Source organism: Gavia stellata, chromosome 17, assembly GCF_030936135.1.
Source record: "Gavia stellata isolate bGavSte3 chromosome 17, bGavSte3.hap2, whole genome shotgun sequence".
Lineage (NCBI taxonomy): Eukaryota > Metazoa > Chordata > Aves > Gaviiformes > Gaviidae > Gavia > Gavia stellata.
The window spans coordinates 5,403,579-5,424,672 of NC_082610.1; the positions used below are offsets into that span (position 1 = coordinate 5,403,579).

Genomic DNA, 21,094 nt, shown 5'->3' on the forward strand with positions numbered 1-21,094 from the left:
AACCAGCCGGTGGAAGAAGGGTGTCATAGATGAGATGGATAATACTGAAAGGCAGCAATTACTGCGCAGTACAGAAACTGTTCATTGGTTCTCATTGGGTTGGTGATTCAGTAAGAAGTGGCCAAATGGGAAGGTGTACAGCTGCGGGTGCCTGCAATTTAAGATGATGAATGGGAGGATTAAGGATAAGTTATTGAGTTTAAGGGAAATGCTCTTGGTCCCACCACAAATGATTTCTGTCTTTCGCTGTTCTTTTTTGTTTTCAGAAGATAGATGGTATATGGAAACTACTTTCTGGCCAACTCTTGCAGAGTAATGCTTTTGAGGCTTGCTTTTTTCAGTTGCGTGCTAGACCTCAGTGTTGCTTAAGATAGTGGCTTCAGTTAGTCTAAACGGGAGTGGAAAACTAGGTGATGTTTAAATTGTCAGCCTCAAGCGAGGACAACCTTGTCGTGAAGAGCAGTGTCAAAGCAGTAGTGAAGGCACGTATGACTACCACTCAAAAGCCTGTGGTTGTTGCAGTGTAGGGGATTTGTAAAGATATTTCTCACCAGCAGTTCGGTAGTTAAAGTGTCTTTAGCGCAAATCCACTGCAGTTTTCTAGCAGCTCTCTTTGAAACCACTGCAGTGAGATCTTTCGTAAGGCCCTTAAATTTTAACAGAGGTCAGAATAAAGAACGCTTTGAGTACTATGTTCTTACTCATCTCACTGTTATCTTCATAAAGCTCTTCTACAGGAAGAAAAGGAGGAGACCTGAAGGATCATGACTGCTGGCTGCCTTCAGTAACTCTTTCAATCTTCTTCGTAATCAAAGAGGGCGGGGACACCATGTTGCACTGAAAGGCAGGCTAGTTCTTCACATTACAGGTTCATTGCCATGGATCATTTTGAGCTTTAAGTAGATATTATGGATATGTATGCAGGAGACTGCAGGAAATCTTAGGGTTCGGTCAAATCCTTTCAGATTAATTTGTAAACTGAAAAAATACGGTGGTTTGGGTCTAAACTCTCTTAGGGGTAGGGCTCTTGGGCTGAGAGGTGTCTTAGCTCACAGACTGCAGGCTTGCCCTATGTATGGTTGTATTGCACAAACTTCAGTGAGAGATTCAGTTGCTTGCAGGTTCACTGTTGGTAAAAATCAGAACCAAAATAACCTATTTTGAGTGTTTGGAGCACATGTATAGGGTGTGCTGTAGAGCATGTAATCAGACGCGTATTATTTGGCAGTGGGTCAGTAGTAGGGATGCTTTTTTTTTTTCCTGTGCTAGCAAGCTTGTGCAGCACTTCTGCTGAACGCTTTTGGTTTTTTCTTTTTGGGGACGAATTTCAGGACTCCCCAAGGGATAATAAAAATGCAGGAAGGGGATCGTAATGGATTCAGTTTTGTCCTAATCAAACTGCAATGGCACTGTGTGGTTTACTTGCATTCAGCTGAGCGTGATAAGAGCAAGGTGAAGCAGCTGCGTCCCAGAGACAGCTTCCTCCGGGCAGCTCATAGGAGAGCAGAATGGTGAAAAAACATCAGTCATTTTCTATCTACATGACATTGATTAATTGTTCAGAACTGCCTTTCTGTTACTTGGTTGCACTGCTGTTGTTTGCTTCGGCCCTCAGAAAAGACTGTTTAGAAAGGCAGATTTAATGTGGTTACTGCATAAGAAATAGCTGAGAAAAATGGAGTGCTTCATTTCATTAACTGCCTTTACAAACAGAATCTGGGAGTTCTGTTCGATGAAGTCAGCTATAATTTCTGACATTACATTTAGATTTTTACTTCATTTATCGTATTGCTTTGTATTAATGTTTTAAATGGTAAGATTGAAGTGTGGATTAATTTAAATTGTGGAAGTTGAGTTCTCAGAGGCTCTTTAGTCTTACTGACTGTTTTAAAAAATGTTAGTATAGGATGTTAAAATACATCAAATAATTCATTTTGTAGCAGTTCTGAAAAACTGTTTGTTTAAACTAGGTTAAACTTCCTAGCTGGAGAGAAGCAATAATGCCCTTTTTTCTTTACCTTGTCTTTCCACCTGGCAAATTTGTCTCTGTTTAAATAATCTGTGAAACCATTTTCACAATTCTTGGCAAATCGCAAAGAAATTGTGTCAGTCATTTGTGTCCTAATAAAGCTGCACAGGAATTGAAGTAGAATCTCCAACTAACTGTTAAAGTATGAAAAAAATACAAAGTTACCAAAGAATACATATATTTTTTGATCTTTTGTAGAGTATTGGTACCACAGTCATTCTTGTTGAAAAGCTTTCTTTGGTGTTTATACTGCAGCCTTTGACAAAATGGCCTACATTTTTTATTCATAATGTGGATCTTGTGAGAGTTTACTGTTTGTGGATGCAACTGAGAATTGTGCCGCATTCTAAAAATCTTACTGTAATTGAAACTGGCTCAGTTTTCAAATTGCTATTTGATTTCATTTTTGCAATAAGCATATTGAAAATTTGAGCTTTTTAACAAAATATAAACAGTGGCTTTTAAAATCGCAGTCAGTAACGAACAGCTGGGAAATACTTTGGATCCAGTGAGATAGACAAGTGGTAACAGTGGATGTGGCTGGTGTGAGGGATGAAGATGAATGGGGCAAGGGAGGCCTAATGGAAGAGTAGCAGAGAACTTACTGCTGTAGGTCGAGAGCACGCTCTCCTCTAAAGTGTGAAGTAGAATTATCTGCTTAGATGTAGTTCTTGTGGCTTTAAAATGATGGTATGAAGTGGCTCAGTGATGGGCTTCTTAAATATTTACAAATATAACTTAAATTGTAGGCCTTAGGAAAGATTGAAAATACATTGAGATTAGTTTTTTTTAGTAACCGCAAGCAGCAATCTTCACAAAAGCATGGTGAAATTAAGAGATACCCGCTCGGTAAGCTCATTAAAAGCAAGACTAAAAAGCCCATGTAGGTAATATTTCCTTGCAATATGAGGCAACGTCTGTATTTGTGGATTTTTTTTTTTTTCTTCAGATCTTAGAATATTCACCGAGTATGTAGTTTCCTAAAGATGATAAGAACGTAATGTCTATGTTGGTCATCAAGCCAGAGACAGGCTATAGGATCAGAATTTGTCATTCCAGAGCTTTTGCAATGACATGGAAGTTGCATAAAAGTTTGAGCTGTAACTGACCTTTTGAGTGTCTGACTGAAGACCACCAAAGAAGATTCTTGTAGTCACCCGATGTGCTATAGAAGGTGAAGGTCCTCCAGCTTCAAAATTAGTCTCTTGCTGGGGCACGTCGCTTGAGATACCGTACTTGAAAATGTTAACGCTGTTGGCTTAAACTTTTATTTTCCTTTTTCTAACATAAATATGGTGTTATTTAAAAACTTCACACATTGTCATACTTAAAAATCCATTCTGCCTCTCTCTAGTCCGGGCCATTGAATTTCACTTGTTTGTAAATAAATCAACTATAAAATACTAACCTGAAGGTGTTTGGGTTCAGCTTCTGGTTTGTATCTGGAGCTCTTTTCAAGTTATTCAAGTTTACAGGTTATTTTTGTATGTGACAAGTCTGAACTCATTCCTGTCCTAATCTGAGTTTGAAGCCATCTCTGCACAATGTACTGTAAGTATGTAGGTAGTTCAAAAACCATACAAATCTAGTCATTTCTACTTAAAGGGATGTTGATACCTTCTGACTTCAGGCTTTTAGTCTAGACACCAAAATCGGGAAGCTATTCTTCACGCGTACGTGCTTGAAATTGCCGTGTATATAAATGTTTCAAACACTGAGATGTTTAAAAAGTAATCCTTTCATACATACATTTCATTAATACATTCAGTGATGTATGTCTACATCAACGAAGAAATTTGCATTTGCAAATAAGTCTGCAGTTTGCTTCTGTTTCTTTAGCTCTTGATTGGTTTTCTCTTTCTATGAAACTAAAGACTTGAGGCTAAAATCTTCAAGTACTCGACTGAGCGCCACACTAATGTTTTTGAAATTTAGTAACCTCTCTCCAGTATTTAGTGGGGACGATGTAGCCCAAATGTCAGTTGTATATGGTTTAGGGAAATTTATGAAACTCTACCCCATACCTTTGCTCTGCAGAGATATGAGGCTTTTCTTTTCATTACCCCCCTGCTTCCCAGTCAGGCGCGCAAGCCTGGAAGAATCTTACAGCGTTGCCCAGGGAGCATGGAATTTACTGGCTTTTTGTTGAGGCGTGGGATGGGGCTTGGGGGAAGCAGAGGAAAGCTAATAAGAAAACTACATTCTCTTTCATGTCCTCCTGTACTGCCTTCTCACTAAATTTGTGCTTAACACTCAAAAATACCAATTTTGTTAATTGAAGTAGCTCCTTAAGTATCTGGAAATCTGGAATGTCATTGAAAGCTTCGTCTCTTAAAACTGCTTTTTAAATAAAGCTTTCAAATAAGCAAATAGTGAACCCTGTGACTAGTTGGAGTTGGCTATGGATTTCAGTTTGTGTCACTTTTACATGACGGATGCAAACTTGTAAGTCTTGTCTTAAACTTATATAGCATGAATCAGTTCCTGGAGCTCCTAATATCTGTAAACCTAGTTTTCAGCTATCTTATTATAAGGATCTCGGGTGTGGGGGGGAAAAGAAGTTAAGAACAGCTGTGCCTATAGAGAAATGGGTTCACTGTCCCTTTATTTAGTCCTGTATAAAGTTTCAGAATGTTGCGTAGCTGTAAAGACTTTTCACATCTTACCCATTGAGAATGTTTGCACGACGATAAAATGGACTGTTAGATCATGAAATTGGACTTACAGATCCACAAATAATCTCCTGTCTTGTGCGTGAAAAGTAAAACATCTCTTCTTAGAGAATACACACAAGTTCTTAAGCCAGCACAGCAGCTTTCATTTTTCTCCTCATTTATTTCAGAATCTGAAAGTGCTTTTAAAAGCTAGAACAGACCTTTGAATTATGTCAAGAATAAATGTGGAAGAACTTCATGTCCTGTGGAACTGTAGCTGCTGGTGGGATGGAACCAGGCTTGATCAGCGCAGGCTAGGACAAAACGTTAAACAGAAACATCAAGGCCTGGAATTTCTCTAGGACAAAAGCTTTTACTTAAATTTAGTAATAGCAAATGTGAGGGTTGTGCCTCTCTACCTTGGGGAGATGTCTCTCAGCTCTTTCCTTCTGTGTCAAAGCATTCTGTCTGGTTTTAGCTGAAGCATATATATGCCAAGTGGTATGGACAAGAAAGCCTGACAATTTGTAAAACAAAACTTGCTATTAATAATGTATGTACTTGAAGGTTGAAGCCATGAAGATTTCTGTGTTAATGTTTCCTGCTAGATAAAAACGCTACCTAATTAGAGGTTAAATGAAATGCAGTGCAGATACAAACCCCATGGCATATGCAGTAGGAAGTGGAATAGGTTTTTGTGGTTACTTGGGTTTACTCAAAGTTGATAGTAGTGGTGTGTTCAAATTAGGGAGCTCAGCGAAGGAATATTGCAATATTAAATTTGGTGGACTAGCAATTTTCCTTTTTTGTACTGTTTTATTACTGCTAATAATTTGCTTGCTTCATGGATGGAAATCTATGTTCAAGAATTTAAAGACGTTAGATATCATTTCATGAGAAAACGAATTGACATTTGAAGCTTGGGGAGGGGGGCGGAATAGTACTATGGCACTTAATACCTGTCCAGCTGAGACTTGTATGTGCCTGGAAATGCTATGTAGCAATGTGCAGATCCAACTCAACCAGATACAAGGAGAGGTTCATGTATCCAAGGAATACAGTGTTTTTCCCCAGTCACAAGTGAAATAATTGGCATATCAGCTCTTCGGGTGGGTCATCTGGGAATAACTCATCAGACGTTCAGACATAACTGAACACCTCACCAGGTTTAACTGCAGTTAATTTAATTTACCTTTGTTGTCACGACCACTGCTTATAGCTTTGAAAACATAAAGGAAACCTTTGTAGACTTGTTTAATTCCGATTAATTGGGAACAGCTTCTCATGCAACATAAGGGTTTGTAATGCATCTTTGCTGTTACTGTGCATGATTCAGTAATGTAAGCATCGTCATTTCCTTCTTACTTTTGCAGGAGAGATCCTGAGAGGAAAGATAACAGTCCGCAAAAACAGAAAGGATCCACGGTCCCTCTTTATAACCCTTTCAGTGAAGGAGACGCAGCAGACCTACAGCCTTCAGTGAAAATTCCATGCATATAACTTTCGGAATTGTCAAATTTAAATGTTAGATTTAACTGTTGATAACTGTTTCTGAGTATCCAAAAATGGTAAACTCCTGGATTCATGTATGTATATGCACCCACAAGAATATGAAAAGTTTACCTGGAATTGAGAAAGTATACCGTTTGGATGCTTTTGCACTGGGATATGAAAACGGACGACAAAATCGGTTTCTGCTGTGTTTCATGTGGTGTGGGGAAGGCAAGAAAGATGGTTTTGGGTTACATGAGACTGCTGGGTGAGAAGAATCAGATTGAAATCTTGCTGTGAGGAACAATAAATATGATCTCTCAATATTGTTTTATTCTCCCACTGGCAAAATCCTTGTGCAGGTTTTTTTTTTTTAGGAAGGAAGAAGCTAAATCATGTGCTGGTGCATCTCAACAGTAGCTGGAAAATCCCAGTGGTAATAAGTTTGGAATTCCAACTGCAGGATTGCGGCAACAAAGACTTTATTTTTATTACACTTCTATAATTAAAAAGTTGTATCACATTTCAGTTACATTTATCTAAATAAATGAACCGAGTATGTTATATAATGCAGTTGCCAGTTTCCTTGTTTTGTGTGTAATTGGAAATTCTTCTATCTGTCCAGTGATGGCTCATTTATTTGTCACTACGTTTTTTTTGTGTACTAGCCTACTGGAGCGTAGGTGGGTGGAAGTGTGTATTTTAGCAGCTTTAGGAAAGTACTGTGAACAAATATCAGCAGTTGCTGCAGCAGTGGATGTAGTTTGGCTGCTACAGAAACTGTGTGAACAGTCAAGGATCGATGTGTGTGTCGTGATGTTCAAACACTTTAAACTGCAGTAGAGTTGGAACTGAGTGTAACACCACGCAGTTTATGCGCTTGTATTGTACATGTGTATTTGTGTTGAAAGTGGTTTCAAAAATTGTTTCAAGAAACAAAGATGACAGTGTTTTGCTAGTGATCTCTGAACTGCTGTTAGAATAATGTTAGGACCTTTTTTAAAGGAGTAAGACAAGAAGGGAATTCTTTCCCTTGGAATCTGCTCGACAAAGTTTGGGTAATTGTGTATTGTATAATGGGGTGAAATAATTACTCTTTTGCCTGTTTCTAAAGAAGAGTGTTACCAGTGGTAATGCCAATTTGGCAGACGAATGGAAACTTGTATTCCAAAAGCTGAAATTCTCCTGCAGCGCAGCACTTGATTTCATACGGTGAAGCGGGCATTGACTAGGGAGTGGCAATTGCTGTGGTGCTACTGTATTTTCACCTGAAAACAGAGTTCTGGATATCTCTTTCATCTTAGACTGCTTTTATCCTCTCTTGTGGAAATGTGGCTTACTAATTTGCATCCAGATAATTTCCTTGGCTTGGGGGGGTGGAGATTCTTTCCTGGGTGAGAACTACTGAATTGCCATTAAACCCTTAAATGTCCTGATTAACATCCAGACATTCAAGAGCTCAGCTCACATCTGCAGCTTAATAGGAGTGTTCAGGTGCTGAGCACCTAGTCTGGTTAACTCATTTTAATGGTCTTAATATGGGCTTGACCACCAGTATTGATACCTTGGCTAATACGGTCACGTGGTAATAGGGATGAATTCATTGCTCGCACTGATTTTTAGATCCCTCAATTTTATGCAAGTGGGACTGCGCACGGTTTGTAAATTCTACGTATTTTCAGAATTTTGTTTTCAGGATAGGCTTTACTCTAAAAACTTAATAACAAATGAGACAATTGCCCACCAAAAAAAAAAAAAAAATCAAAGATGCAGGATTTATTTCACAGTAGTATCTGACAAGTATGAACGCTTTACAGTGATATAGTTGATGTGTAAGTCTCTGATCTGCTAACATTTTTCTAGCTTGAGGATGTAGATTCCTTTTGAAAATACATTGATTATCTTTGATTGTTAAAATGCTTGAGCCTGGTTATCTGAAAGTAAAGACTGTTCAAGCCTGTAAAAAAACTGACCTTGTAGATGATGGCAGCAGTTGGCGTTGGACTGATTGATGGAGATTGTGGCAGAGTTACCGGTATTAGACAGTAAATATGCAGGTTAAGGGTTGGACTGCTAATTTTGTCCTTTGCTGAAAGGCACTGTAGAAATACAGGGTATTGAGAGACTAAGAAAAAATTCTCTTAGGGTGTTCTCAGCACTATGACAACCAGAAGTTGGAAGAATCCACGTGTGATTTTGATCACATGATACGAGGTTGACTGCAGGAGCTTCACGTGGTTTTAGTGTGACTAGTACTTTGAGATGGTGTTGGAGTAGACGATCTTGTTGAGGTCCCTTCCAGCTTTAATTTTTCAATACTTCTGCAGGTTTTGTAGAAATGCAGATGATAGGTTTGTATAAACGTTCACATAGAAGGCAAGAAAGGAAGAAAACGCAAAGGCCTGTACAGAGTTTGTGTAGCCTTCAGTAACAGGGGACTGTAAATGAAAAAATGGTTGAAAGTATGTAAAAGAAAAAAGCAAATGCTAGCTATTAGGAAAAACAAAACAACAAACTGCATTAAGAAGGGAGGATTTGGTATCATTTAACCAGAATGAAAATGTCCTGAAAAGACCTTAGTTAATGTAAAGCCTGAGGAGGGTCATTTGATAAAGGCATTGGCATTTCAAAGAACTTTAAATACACGAGTAGGAATTGATCTAATAGCCAGTGTTGCGCAGTGTCCTGTGGAAATAGCCCATCAATTATAAGTGGCTTTTTTCAACCTAGCAGTTGAATAATAGGGGATTCATCTGACAGCACAATCAGTTATTTATGTTTTCTAATTGTAATTCTGAGAATTAAAAAGAGTATTTATTGATCACATTTCCTACAATATTTAAAAGGACTCTAATGATTGAATCGGAGGCAGAAAAGCGGAAAGTGACTGCTTTGGGTAGAAATACCCCTGAATTTGTCCAGCGAGAGATAGTAATACTTCTTGCAAAATGTAATCCTTTATTCTAAGGCGTGTGGTCAATGTGGCCAAAGGCACGAATAATCTGTAACTGGATTTTTAAAAAATAAGTAAAATACTGTGGCAATGGCTGGAAATAGGAAGTTGTGCATTCTGCATAGTTCGTGAGAACGTTTCTTTCTCCGGGTGGTGGTAACAACTTGTCTTCCAGCTACCTCTGCTGCATGCAGATTCCAAGTCATCAACTACTTGCGCAGACACTTGATGTCTGACCTGTTTGATGCAATAGCTGCAGCTCATTGCTGTGGAAGAGGAATTAGTATCGTCCTTGTCGTGGGTATTTTCTTCCTAGAGAGGATGACGAGAATCATGCAGATTTATCTGTACTGGGTGTTTGTAGTCTCCGTGTGTCCGTGTTGCTGCTTGGTCACGCTGATACGCACAGGTAGGGTTGTACTCCGTCCCGTGCATTTCCAGCCCTTCTGCTAACCTGTCTGCATCTCCTGTTACTCTTAGACCTGGAGTTACAGCACCCTCACCCGCTTCTGTACTGCCAAGGGCATTTGCTCCCTACACATCCTCTTTAAATTCCTTTTATGATATGATGATACAGCCCAGTTGTAGTTTAGGAACAGCTGTTTGTCAGTCATTCATTTATCACTATTTTTTAACAACTGGGATAGTTATACTTTCAGACCTAGATTTAGTACTTCAGTGTGTGCTCCTGGATTCAGAAAAGAAAGAAAAAAGTAAATTGTAGAAAGCCTGAATTTCACTTACAGTCTGACAGTACTTCTCTGTTAGACCAGCTGATACAAATCGAGTTGGTCTACCTCACAGTACTTCTCTTCTTAGTAGCAACTCCTTATGTGACAAAATCATCTTCCCCCCCCCCCCGACTAAGGAATACCAAATCGGTATATCCTCTGGCTTAGACCTCGCTAGCTTTGAAATTCAAATTTGGCATTTAATTACCTGCCTCTCTTTCTTTGCCATCTGTTTCCTCCTGTCCCTTCTTTCCCCTCTCCTTCCCGCATACTGGTACGTACAGATGCAGTTTTTCACGCTGACAGCAAACCCCGCTGGTGGTTGCCGCTGTCCTGTTTATTCTGCTCGTTCTTCCCCTTGTATTTCTTGTTTGACATGATAGGCAGAGCTGTTTGCTCTTGGCTCCATTTCGGAGCATGTCTTTCTTGTCCCTGGCCTTCAGGTTTTTTTCCGGTTTTGGGGGGTTTGGTTTAGTTTGAACTTCTAATGTGCCCTGGCAGCATTCCCTTATTTCTGATGACAGGAGCGTCCTGTTAGCTGAAGGCTCTCACATGTCTGTCCCAGTCCTAGACTGCTCCTCTTCTCCCTGCTCCTTCTTTCATTCTGAATGTTGAACGTGCAGATTATTCTTGAGAGATACAACGAAGTCTGTACAAGTGCTAAAGCACACTAAAAAAATCTGATTTGGTCTATGATGCACATCTAGGAGGACAAAAAAAAAAAATCCACTAAAGATCGGTAGCTTCAAGTCAACGGTTAGATGCATGAAGGAATATGAAATTATATTACGATACTTTGCTTAAGGTGTGTGCAATGTAATTTCACGTGCATAAAGAAAAAAGCCTTTTCTTTGGTGTCAGCAATATTTAGGACCCTTAATTCACTTTATAAATTCATTTTGTGAAACTTGCACACAGTAAAGGGCAAACGAATACATGGTGGTAATAACCGGCTGTTTTCCAAGAGGATGAAAGTTTGCCTGTCCCAAATGGTAGGTGGCAACTATATGTTTAATGGGAAAGATTCCTCATCTGCAAAACGGAGGAACCTGCGTGATAGATACTAGCAGCGTCATGGAAGTTCGTATATGTGTATGTCACCAGTATTTATGCTCATATATACACCTATATATGCTCATATACCCACCCATACTAGAAGTATACTGAAATTTTCCAGTTTGCGCTATGCATTTCCGAAACACCGCATACTAATGATACTGTTTATAAATACATACTGTAGTCATTGAATGTTTTGCATTTAAACAATTTTTTCTACAAAAATACTCTTGTAGATTAATTACTGTGATTGTGATCCTATTTAATTGTCTTTAATATGCCATAATGATTTCTAGGCTTACTCTATTGAATGGGAAATCATTTAGAAAAAATGCTGGTTTGGCTATAAATGATTTTTTTTTTTTGGTTGGGAAAGTATGTTTTTGTCGTGCTTGATAATGAAGTCCAGGAATTCTGAAGAGTGTTGAAAGTACAGAAGTTTTTAGTGTTTAATCCAATAGTTAACCTTTTTGCAAGGAATATTCTCAACTATCCGTTATCAGTCTTTATTCATGCTAAAGTAAATTACATTATACTTAGCCCAAGGTCGGAGGTGTTAAGATTGGCTAGTGATTCGTAAAAGTTCTTTTAATATTCAGATAAAAGTGCAGGTTGGCCTACCTTCTCCTGGTTGCAAATCTGTGCCCAAAGTCGATGTACTGGAATAGAGATAACCCTCCCTGAAAAGAGCACGGATGCTCACAGCTCCACTTTTCACTTGGATGCTGAACTACAGGGGTTTTCCCCTTTTTGATCATCTGTTGCTTATTTAATCTTCCTTGTCTTCTGCAGTGCTTCTAAACATGTAGCTAGCTAAGCTGTAAAACTCATCTTCCTGGTTCGCCCCATCAGAGAGCAGGTAAGCCAGAAAGACAAACTCAGAAGCTCCTGGTCCTTCATTACTGAATGTCTCTTCAGCGTGCATCGCGCTGGGGTCTCTAATAGGATTTTTCTGTGTGCTCCTTAGTTTGACTTTCTAAATTCTGTCCTATGGGCTGTGCTGTAATGAGATGGATCCAGCTTCTGTGAGCCACATAAAAGCAAATCCTCAACTTGAAATAGATAAAACTCTGCAGAGGATTCAGAGAGCTCATTTGGGAGATACAGCTGCTGACTAAAACAGTAGGCAGCTACTAAGTTAAGACTTTTTTCTTTCAAGGATGTTTCTCTGCTATCTGTTTAATAGTGCCTGAAGTTCCCTGTAGTAATGACTCTTAACATTTTCTGTCCCGGGTTTAAATTATTTGAAGAAAAAATTGCAGAAGTGTGTATTTACCAAGGTTAGTAGAATGTCACAGCCTAGCTGTGACTGACTTTCTGGAAGAAGTAGGAAGAGCCCACACCCTTATGGGGAGGGGAGTTGGAAAATCGAGAGTTGAAACTGAAGGCTTGTATGAAGGCTAAAGTGATGATGGCTTTATTTTTAGACACCAGGTTTGGGGGTACAATTTGCTACTGCTGTTACAACATTGATTAATGGCAAAATAACGGCATTTAAATGTTTTCAAAGGCAACCAAAAAATAAAATCATGTCCTGGGCGTATCTTGTAAGATACAAACTTTGAAAGAAATGCCAAGGAGATTTTATGCTATTCTGTTTATACAGGCATTGGCAGATGTTAATGCTGGTGAAATAGTGACATCCAGTTAAAAGACAAATACTGTATTACATGAGAAGGCAGGGGAAACATAGGGAAAAGCTAGCGTTTAATGTTATGACCACCACAGATAAATTTGCAGAAGGGCTTATGTGATTGAATAGGTTTAAAAAGCAAGTCAGTTTGAGTTGCATTTATATAGTTGAATTGGAACCTGAAGGTGGTTTGGTTTTCCAGCTTCGGTAAAAGAGTTTAAATACATACTGTTTGATGTATTATTTGACCTTGTATAAAATGACTAGGTAAGTAATTAACTTCACGGTTAAAAGCAGTATTTTTAATGGTATCATTGAGCAGCAAAGCCAGAAGGGGCAAGGAGAAGCCTTGCTGCTGGTGAGGTACCGTGCACGTGAAAATTAAGTTTTGTTAACAGAATATTTCAAAAGCTTGTGCTTTCTCAGGACATGAATCTGTAACAGTCTGTTCCCTGATGTCTACCAGCTGCGTCTGAATTTTCATCTACTTTGCTGATTCTCATATATCAAAATAGAACAAACTTCATTTGTATCCCTTTCTGAATGCCAAGAGTGTCACTCTGTTTCTTTGTCTTACTAATGCCCATAGTTTCAGTACTCTCTGTGTTCCTCCATGATAAATGAAAACGACTCACCCCATGAAAAAAAAATTGTACCATGAAAACAATCAACTTTCAGATTTATAATGTTTCTATTGCTGTTCCTGTAACAATTAGCCTAAGTAAAATAAAAGACTCTTAATGACAGCAATAACAAATTAAAGAGGAATAAAGCTTACTCAACATGTTAATTCTATTTTCCACTTGGGTACTACTCAAAACATCAGTGGTAACAAGTGAGAGTAAATATGTCCCATGGAAAACAAGCTAGCTGAAGTTGGCCTTTCACAAGTGAGAGCTACAACCCAAATAAAATTATTCTCCTCGGATTTAATTGGCAGATGCTAAAATAATCCTGCTTTACTCGGTGATGAGAGAGGCTTTTCAAATGTATTTATTTTTCTTCCAAAGAGAGCCAGGCAAAGCTGAGGATGCCCGTTCTCTCATGTTTTTTTTTCTTGCCACTCTAGCACCTTAAACCATGTTACATTCTATAGAAAAAAAGGGATGGATTATTCCAGAGTGACTTGCGGTAACTGGGAGAGATCACATCTGTACACGATAGTAATGTGCAGTGAGTAACAAGGATGTGGGTGATTCAAGTACTTAGAAGATAGCCACATTTGGGAAGTTTCCACTGGTGAAAACCCATCTCATGGACATAATGCCATGTTACCAGAAGATAATCTCTGCTGTGTATGCTCCTTTTGCTATCATCACACCTGGCCTAAATTTTTTTTTTCTGCTTTAGCAGGTGAATTTCACACTATATATTTAATGACCTAGATTAAAAAAAAAATAAAAATCTGTAAAATTGACACAGTTCATCCAGTACTTCCCAAACAAATTAATAGACGTTTGCTCAGCTCTTCAGTACCATCACTCTCCAGTGCCGCTGTTTGCAGTAGTTTTCATTAAAAAGTCAATCTTGCTAAGAATTGCCAACTTTTACTGGCTTATATTTCCGTGAGCGTTGCAGTCTGCCTGGGTGAAAGAAGGAGCTCCAGGGTGGCGGGAGAGAAAGGTCAGCTTGTGGGAGACACGCCAGAGAACTACGTGTCCTGGGTGGCACATACCATGACGAGAGCTCCCTTGAAGGAGTGTTGATCTGCTTTGGGTAATGATGGTTTAGGTAATTAAGCCTGAAAGAAAAGTAGGATGCAGTAAGTAGAATTGAACTTTGATTAAACCTTCTGATGGGTTATGCAAAGAGAAGAGCACTGAAGAGAGGGAAATTCTTAATATTATTGACTTCTGTCACAACACTGGACATTCTTGAAACGAAGTCTACTCAACTGGAAAATTGGATGTGAGGAGGAGGAGTTCTCTGCAACTCAGATGTTATAGCTGCGCTATACTGCTTGCTTGTGAATTAATACAAAGCCTTACACGGAGAAGATAACGCAGTAGGAAACTCGGGTCTCTTGCCTTGTGTTAATATATGCGTTGATGCTAATTTTGGAAGCATTGTGTGTTTAGAGCATTCATAGCTGTTATATCTACATAGACCCCAAAACAGATTCATCTTGGAGAATAACAGGTATTATGTAGTGTCCCTGGAGGTAGAAATAATGCTCTTGCGACTGGTTTGCATGTGATTTTGACCACCTTTAGGGTACCAGATGACAGCGACCCTGGACTGTGCAACCTAGCTGGAGATGGGTGGCCCCAATCTTTTTTACTTGTCACCTAGAACAAACCAACATCTCTTGCAAACGACAGCAAAGAGCAGCAGGGAACACACTGCCGTCTGAGGAAAATGGAAGGAGAGCGTTTTCGCGGAAATATGCACGTGTCAAGGAAGGTTAATGCGATCAGAAATGGAGGATGTTTAGGAAAAAACGGCAAGCTCCTTCTTTAACTATCAAACCATCCAGCTGTGATCAAAATTTTCTGAAGTGACTAGTGATTTTACTTTTCTTATTGCTCTGCTGAAACTGGGATGTATTTTTTACAAGAGTTGGCCTTGCTGCAAAGCCTAAGTGAAGGACCCTTTGTGTAGTGTCTTAAGTGAAAGATAAACGTTTAAGATTGTTTTCTCTAACAGACTTCCTGAATATCGTTTCTTCATAACAACTTGATCTATGTCTTAATATTTAAAAGATGTCCTACTTTTTCTCATCTTCCTGTGTTGAAAAAAAACCACAGGCAGATAACAGGTACTATAAGGGCGGGAGCATAATCTCGATTTTTCATGGCTTTCAGATTGCCTTTTAAGCCATTATTTTGATCATCTCTTAAGTTAAAACCTAAGTGTAACATCTGGCTAAGGAATATACCATGGAGTTAGGGTTGTGGTTCAGCCCATCCCTTAATGGAATTTTATGTTCTTCACACACAACTTTTTTTTTTTTTGAATCAGATGTTTCATGCCTGACTTACTCATCAATATGACAGTTAATTACTTCTGAAGTAATTGAGACATTATTGAAGGAAGTGGGTAAGAGAGCTGTCAGCAGGAAAACCTTAGCAAAATCAACACCGTAACATCATCTTGTAGTCTGCTTTTGTAGCTGCCATCTGAAACCCTTGCTTCAGCTAGTGGAATAAGCGAGCAATGGCTGAGTTGTCAGGACAGTCTCACCGTTTCTCTGTGCACGTGGATTTATTCCTAGCAAAAATTTGTCTTGATAGTCTACAGAGTTGGGAAAAGGCAGCCAATAAACTTGCAGGGGAGTTTAATGGGTTTTTGATACAGCATTACTCCCTTCATGTGCCTGCCAGAACATGGTGGTTTTTCCTGAGCTCTGCCATTGCTTCTCTGGGACCACGCAGTACTTGAATATTTTCAATAACTTCACGTGTTTGCACATCTTGTTACAGCACTGCAAGCAAAATGGAAGCCTTTCCCATTAGCCAGTACGCCTGGCTAATATATTACCAGTACTGTAAACCTTGTTTTCGGTAGGTCACTGCTAGTCGATCTGGTTTTCAGCAAATCCTGTTGATGCCAGCCATATTTTTCAAACACTGCACTGTACTGATCCTTTGGAAGAGGACAAAGACGTATTTTCAAATCACTTTCCCCATCTGCCTTCGCTCTGTTTGAAATGTGCATCTTTCATTATTTGGGGGAGGAGGGAAGGTGGACCGGAGTCATATGGTTTGATTTGTTTGTTTGGCATCTGCTATGCATTAAGCAATGCTTCACCAGTCTGTTTGAAAAGGCGGTGGTGTGGAGAACCAGGGACGGTGGGGGACAAGGTAGATCTGTCGTGTGCTTTTTTTCCATACATTATTTTAAATACACGGTCTCTTCCCAGAGCACCTCACCTCTACCTCCTCTTCCCTGCTTTTCGTAAAGAATAAAATCTTAGATGGAGTTAGCCAAGCGTAATTTACCTTTTCTCTGGAACTGAAGCTGAATTAAGGAAAGGGATGTATAAGCCTAGCTGGTAACGAGAGAGTAGATGGTAGGGAAAGTTAATAAAAGGAAATAAAATACATACCTGGTACTTGGTGTAGTAATCACCTCACCTTACAACTTGATGTGGTTTGAGAAAACATTACCAGATCCTATTACATTTTCCTGTACTTCACAGAAGCCTCTGCAAGTCTTGTTTCTTTTTCCTCTTCACTCCCTGCCAGCCTGTTGCAGCTTACACTGCAAAGCTGGTTTTCATGCTCAGTAGCACGGAAAGAGAAGGGAGAGTATGAGCCATCACCTGGGGGATTTTTACAGGGGGGAACGCGTGGATCTGACGAAAGGCCAGCTGTAGATCATGTAGATGACACTTAATCTTTTTGTAGTACATCCCCTGGACTGCGGTCTGTACTAGCTTCCTTCCCGCTGGCTGTGGGGGATTTGAAAGGGATATAAAAACTTGCCATAGGTGTTAATAGTATTCTGGCTCCACACAGAAACTTTCTAGGCTCGGTATGTTCACTGGTAATCACACCAAAAGTAAATACTCGACATGAACATATCCCCCTTTCTCTTGCCCGGGACTGTCCAAGGGGAAGCCGTCTGTCAGGTCAGCTTCCCTGTGGGAGCTAAATCTGAGTTTTGCAGCAGTTCTTGATGATCTTGCTAGGCTAAAAATCAAATGAAGAGATCCTGGCTCAGCCCTGTTGGCACACTGCTGACTCTGTTAGCTGGTATCATGAGCTGCTGGTAGTTATCTCTGCAGAAGAAACGGTTCTGTCTGGCAGATCTTTTTGCTACTCCTCCTTGGACTGTACATTCATTTCCAGTCTGGTTTTGGTTTGGGGTTGTTTTTCTGTATCTGACACATGCTCCCAAATTGTATTTGTCTTGATCAAAATGGCATTGAAGTGTGTGTTTGTATGCTGCTTCACTTTCTTTGGGGGTTCTTTGCTTTTCCTCGGGTTCAGGGCTGTGTGATGCCTGGAATTTGCCCCTGTGCTACAGACCAAGCAGGCTTGGTTTCCTCATGTCTGACGTGAAACCACTAATAATTGTCAATCCCAGCAGGAAGCTGAAGAAAGCACGTCTGGCCAAGTTCTGTGAAATTCTCCAGGTTAAAGTCTCCAGACATCAAAATCAATCTCATTTCTCTGTCTAAATGTTATTGCTCAAAGTTGAGTAATGATGTGTTGCTCGAAGATGAGCAAATTGGGTAGAAGGAGGCAGGAGCCATCCTCTACATCAAAGATGTCTCTGTGTTGTATGTTCTGTAACAATTCCTATAAAGTAACGACTGCTGCTCTGAAAAATTTCCTCTGACGTAGGAGAGATGAGAATACTGACACTGAAGTAATTGGTTTGTCCAGGGGGATATATTGCATACATCGGTGCAGGCATAAACGATCTTTTGGTGTTTGGCCATACAGCTCACCATACCGTGCAAGACCCTGGTTTGAATGGCCCCGTGGCCGTTTCCTCGTCGGGGACGGGAATGGTGACAGCGCTGGTGAGCCAGCCACCCTCATCGCCTCACCTGGCCGAATCCCGCGCCGATGCTGAGGTGGCAGAGCAGAAAAGCAAGTATTTCCACTATCAAAAAGTCTCTTCCAAGCCTATCATGTTACTAAATATGTTGTTTTCTATCCATTTGCCCAGGTACAACTAAGGGGGGGTGGTTTTGATTGTAAGAGAGAAATTATTGTCGCAACACAGGAGACGCAGGTATGTGATTTATAGGTTTCCCTCTGATTTTTTTTATTAACTTGAAGAGAACTGAGGGGTTAGTCTCAAAGCAGCAGAGCAAAACACTTTAAGCAAAAAAAAAAAAAAAAAAAAAGTTAGGAGAAGGGGAAAAAAAATGCTTTGTAGTGTCACTTGGTGAACCACTGTACTTGAAGCCTGTAATCAATAAAGCTACAATTCTGCAGTAAGGATATCTGGAAATGCCTAGATGCTAAGTTTCAGCCAAGTCCTTAATATGCAGTTTCCAACAAAGCAGAATGTGTTGCGATATCTTGTTTCCTTAGAAACTAAGCAAGGGGAACTGAAAGTAATCATAACCCCTTCATCATATCTTGTCATGTAGCAAAAGTGTATTAAATTCTGCTTTTCAGTTGAGACAAATGTTAGGAGTATCTCCCATCAAAATAATTGGAAGGTTGGATTGAAATATCAAAACTACTTTGAAAAGTATTATGTATAAAAATTTCTGTTTATGAATATTTATTATTGTCTTACACAAGTAATATGATTCTTTTGCTTTTCCAGCATCTGAAGTGGAAAGCAGGTACGCAGAAGTACATGAAAGATTAAATCAATCACCGTATTGCACACCAAGTCACGCACATGGCACCAAGCAAGATTCTTCTACCTTTAGAACAAAATCTCATAGAAGAAGTAAACCTCGTAAGATATAACTATAATAAAATAGAGTGCAATAACGAGGGCAACCGTATTACTGAAATATGAGAATTAGGCTTCAAATGCGTGCAATTTGAGCTATGTTTTAGTATGTTTAAAAAATATGTGATCTGGTAGCTGCAATGCATATGGCTACCATTGCCCCAAAACTCGGTAACTGATTTGCTTATAAATCTGTTAAGTTCAAACTGAAAATATACATGTTAGTTTTCTGACTCATGGGTTATTACACGTATTGTAAGAAGGCAAATATCTAAAAGAATTAAGTTAGAGGGGGAGCTTGTCTATATGATTTAAGTAGTTTCACTGTAAAGCTTTGTCTTGAAGTAGGATGGATTTTTAAAACTTCTAAGCAAGAAGGGCAACTAACTTACCTGAAAACCACTGAGCACTCTTGAAATTCTAACCACATTTGAAAATCTTCAAATGCTTTAGAAAAATTTAAATTAATTTAAATTTTGTCTGTAGCTAGAGATGTGTAAGTGCCTTGGGATGTGGTATTTCAGGAAGAGATGGAAAAATTGGAGTAAGTATGGATAAATAACAGTCAGGGTTTCTAGGTCTCTGCTCACTTTTAAGGAAGAAATGAGTAGACAGGCCATTTATCTCAAGGTAGGGAAGGGTAAGAGAGATGAAACTTTGAATACGACTTAAGAAACCACAAAGCTCCTTCCCTGAGGAAAGGAACCATTTGCCTTCCATGCCTGCGATGGGTAGAGCGATGACGATGGGCTTTGCCTGAATCCAGAAAGCCTGAGTGAATCCGCGGTGGGTTGCTCAGACAGGGAGGCTGCTGAGGCCAAGGGGCTGCTCACCTCCAGGGACTGTGAGATCTGCGCTGTGGGTGTTCCCACAGCCTCGAGGCTCTGGTCTGTTTGTTGATTTGTTCTTGAGCAGCACGTGTGCTGGTTTTGCTAAGGCTCTCCTGTTCTCCGTGGCGGATTTTGCAGCATTCCCCTGGTGTGGCTGCTTTTCCAGCTTGGGCTGCGCTGTACGGGAGCTGGTAAGGGCGCAGTCAAGAAAGGGCAAGGTGTTGTATGAGGTTTATTGAAGTCTGCTCTGAAGTTAGTCAAGAAGATGGTCTGCTGAATAGGCCATGGTTTTTTTTTCTCTGCTGCTCTTCCTGGCTGTTGTAAAAGCTTGTGGTACATGGCTTGGGTAAGGCTGGACATCCCTGAGCTCCGGGTAGACAAACTTTAGCAGTTAGGGCTAAAACTATAAAAAGGCCCCCAAAGGACGACTTAGATTTTTCCCCCTAACAGCAACACAAGAAAAGTTAGACTATCAAGTGCATGCATCAGCCACTTGCTCCCTATCATTGCACAATGACCAGAGAAAAAGATAAAATAGCAGAGAATTAATCCGTAAGTGGCTTGAAGGGCATGTGTTTTGGGGTGTTCTGGATGAGATATCTTGCTTTTTGTGTGGCTCTTGTTTTTGCATAGATGTCTCTCGTGGTGTCAATTAATCACGTCTTTTCACCTTACTTAAAAGGGGAGTCGTGTGTGAGCGGTGGCACGACAATGTGTCCAAGTCGTCAGAGATTCCCCCATGACTGATGTGTTTAGTGAGGAAAAGGGAGCCCAAATATGTTTGTAAGAGATGCTGAGCATGGACCTCTCATCTCAGAAGAGATCTTTCCTTGAAAACGTGACCGCATTATGCTAACATAATGAATTCAGGGAAGGAAAGAGGTTAGCATGGATGTCTTGCTGTACAACATAAAACAGTTAGGCAAGTCTGACATTTTGGAAGTAAAGGTTGGGTAGGATTAACTGAAAAGGGGGTTTTTGGATCTTTAATAAAAGATATGTTAAAACAAATGGAAAAAGGGGAAAATAATCCTCTCTGTCAGGTGTCACAAGGTTTTAAAAATGCTAAGCACTTTCTTTTGGGGAAAAACAATAAAAACAAGTGAGAGGTTGGAGTAATTTTCCATTGCTGCTGCTGTTAGAATCCAATGCTACTTAAAAAAAAAAAAGTGCTACTAAAAAAAAACCCCAACCAGACACCAAAAAAACCAACCCCAAAACAACAACTTGAAAAATCACAAAACAAGGCAAGAACAACCACAAGGGAGGAAAAAGAAGATAGCAAAGATTGACAGGACAGCTTTTATATCTTGTGTTCATTCATGTTTGCAATCTTACTGCAGGTGAG

General features: G+C 39.7%; 1 protein-coding gene across 1 annotated transcript in view; it reads left to right on the plus strand.

The window, feature by feature from the left end:
• Window positions 1–6,712, plus strand: part of PRMT3 (protein arginine methyltransferase 3) — a 60,494-nt gene extending 53,782 nt beyond the window's left edge. Inside the window, exon 15 of the mRNA XM_059825811.1 lies at window positions 6,057–6,712. Within this exon, the coding sequence (XP_059681794.1) occupies window positions 6,057–6,166 (110 nt within the window). The 3' untranslated portion in view covers window positions 6,167–6,712. The remainder of the gene's footprint in view (window positions 1–6,056) is intronic.
• Window positions 6,713–21,094: the final 14,382 nt, after the last annotated feature.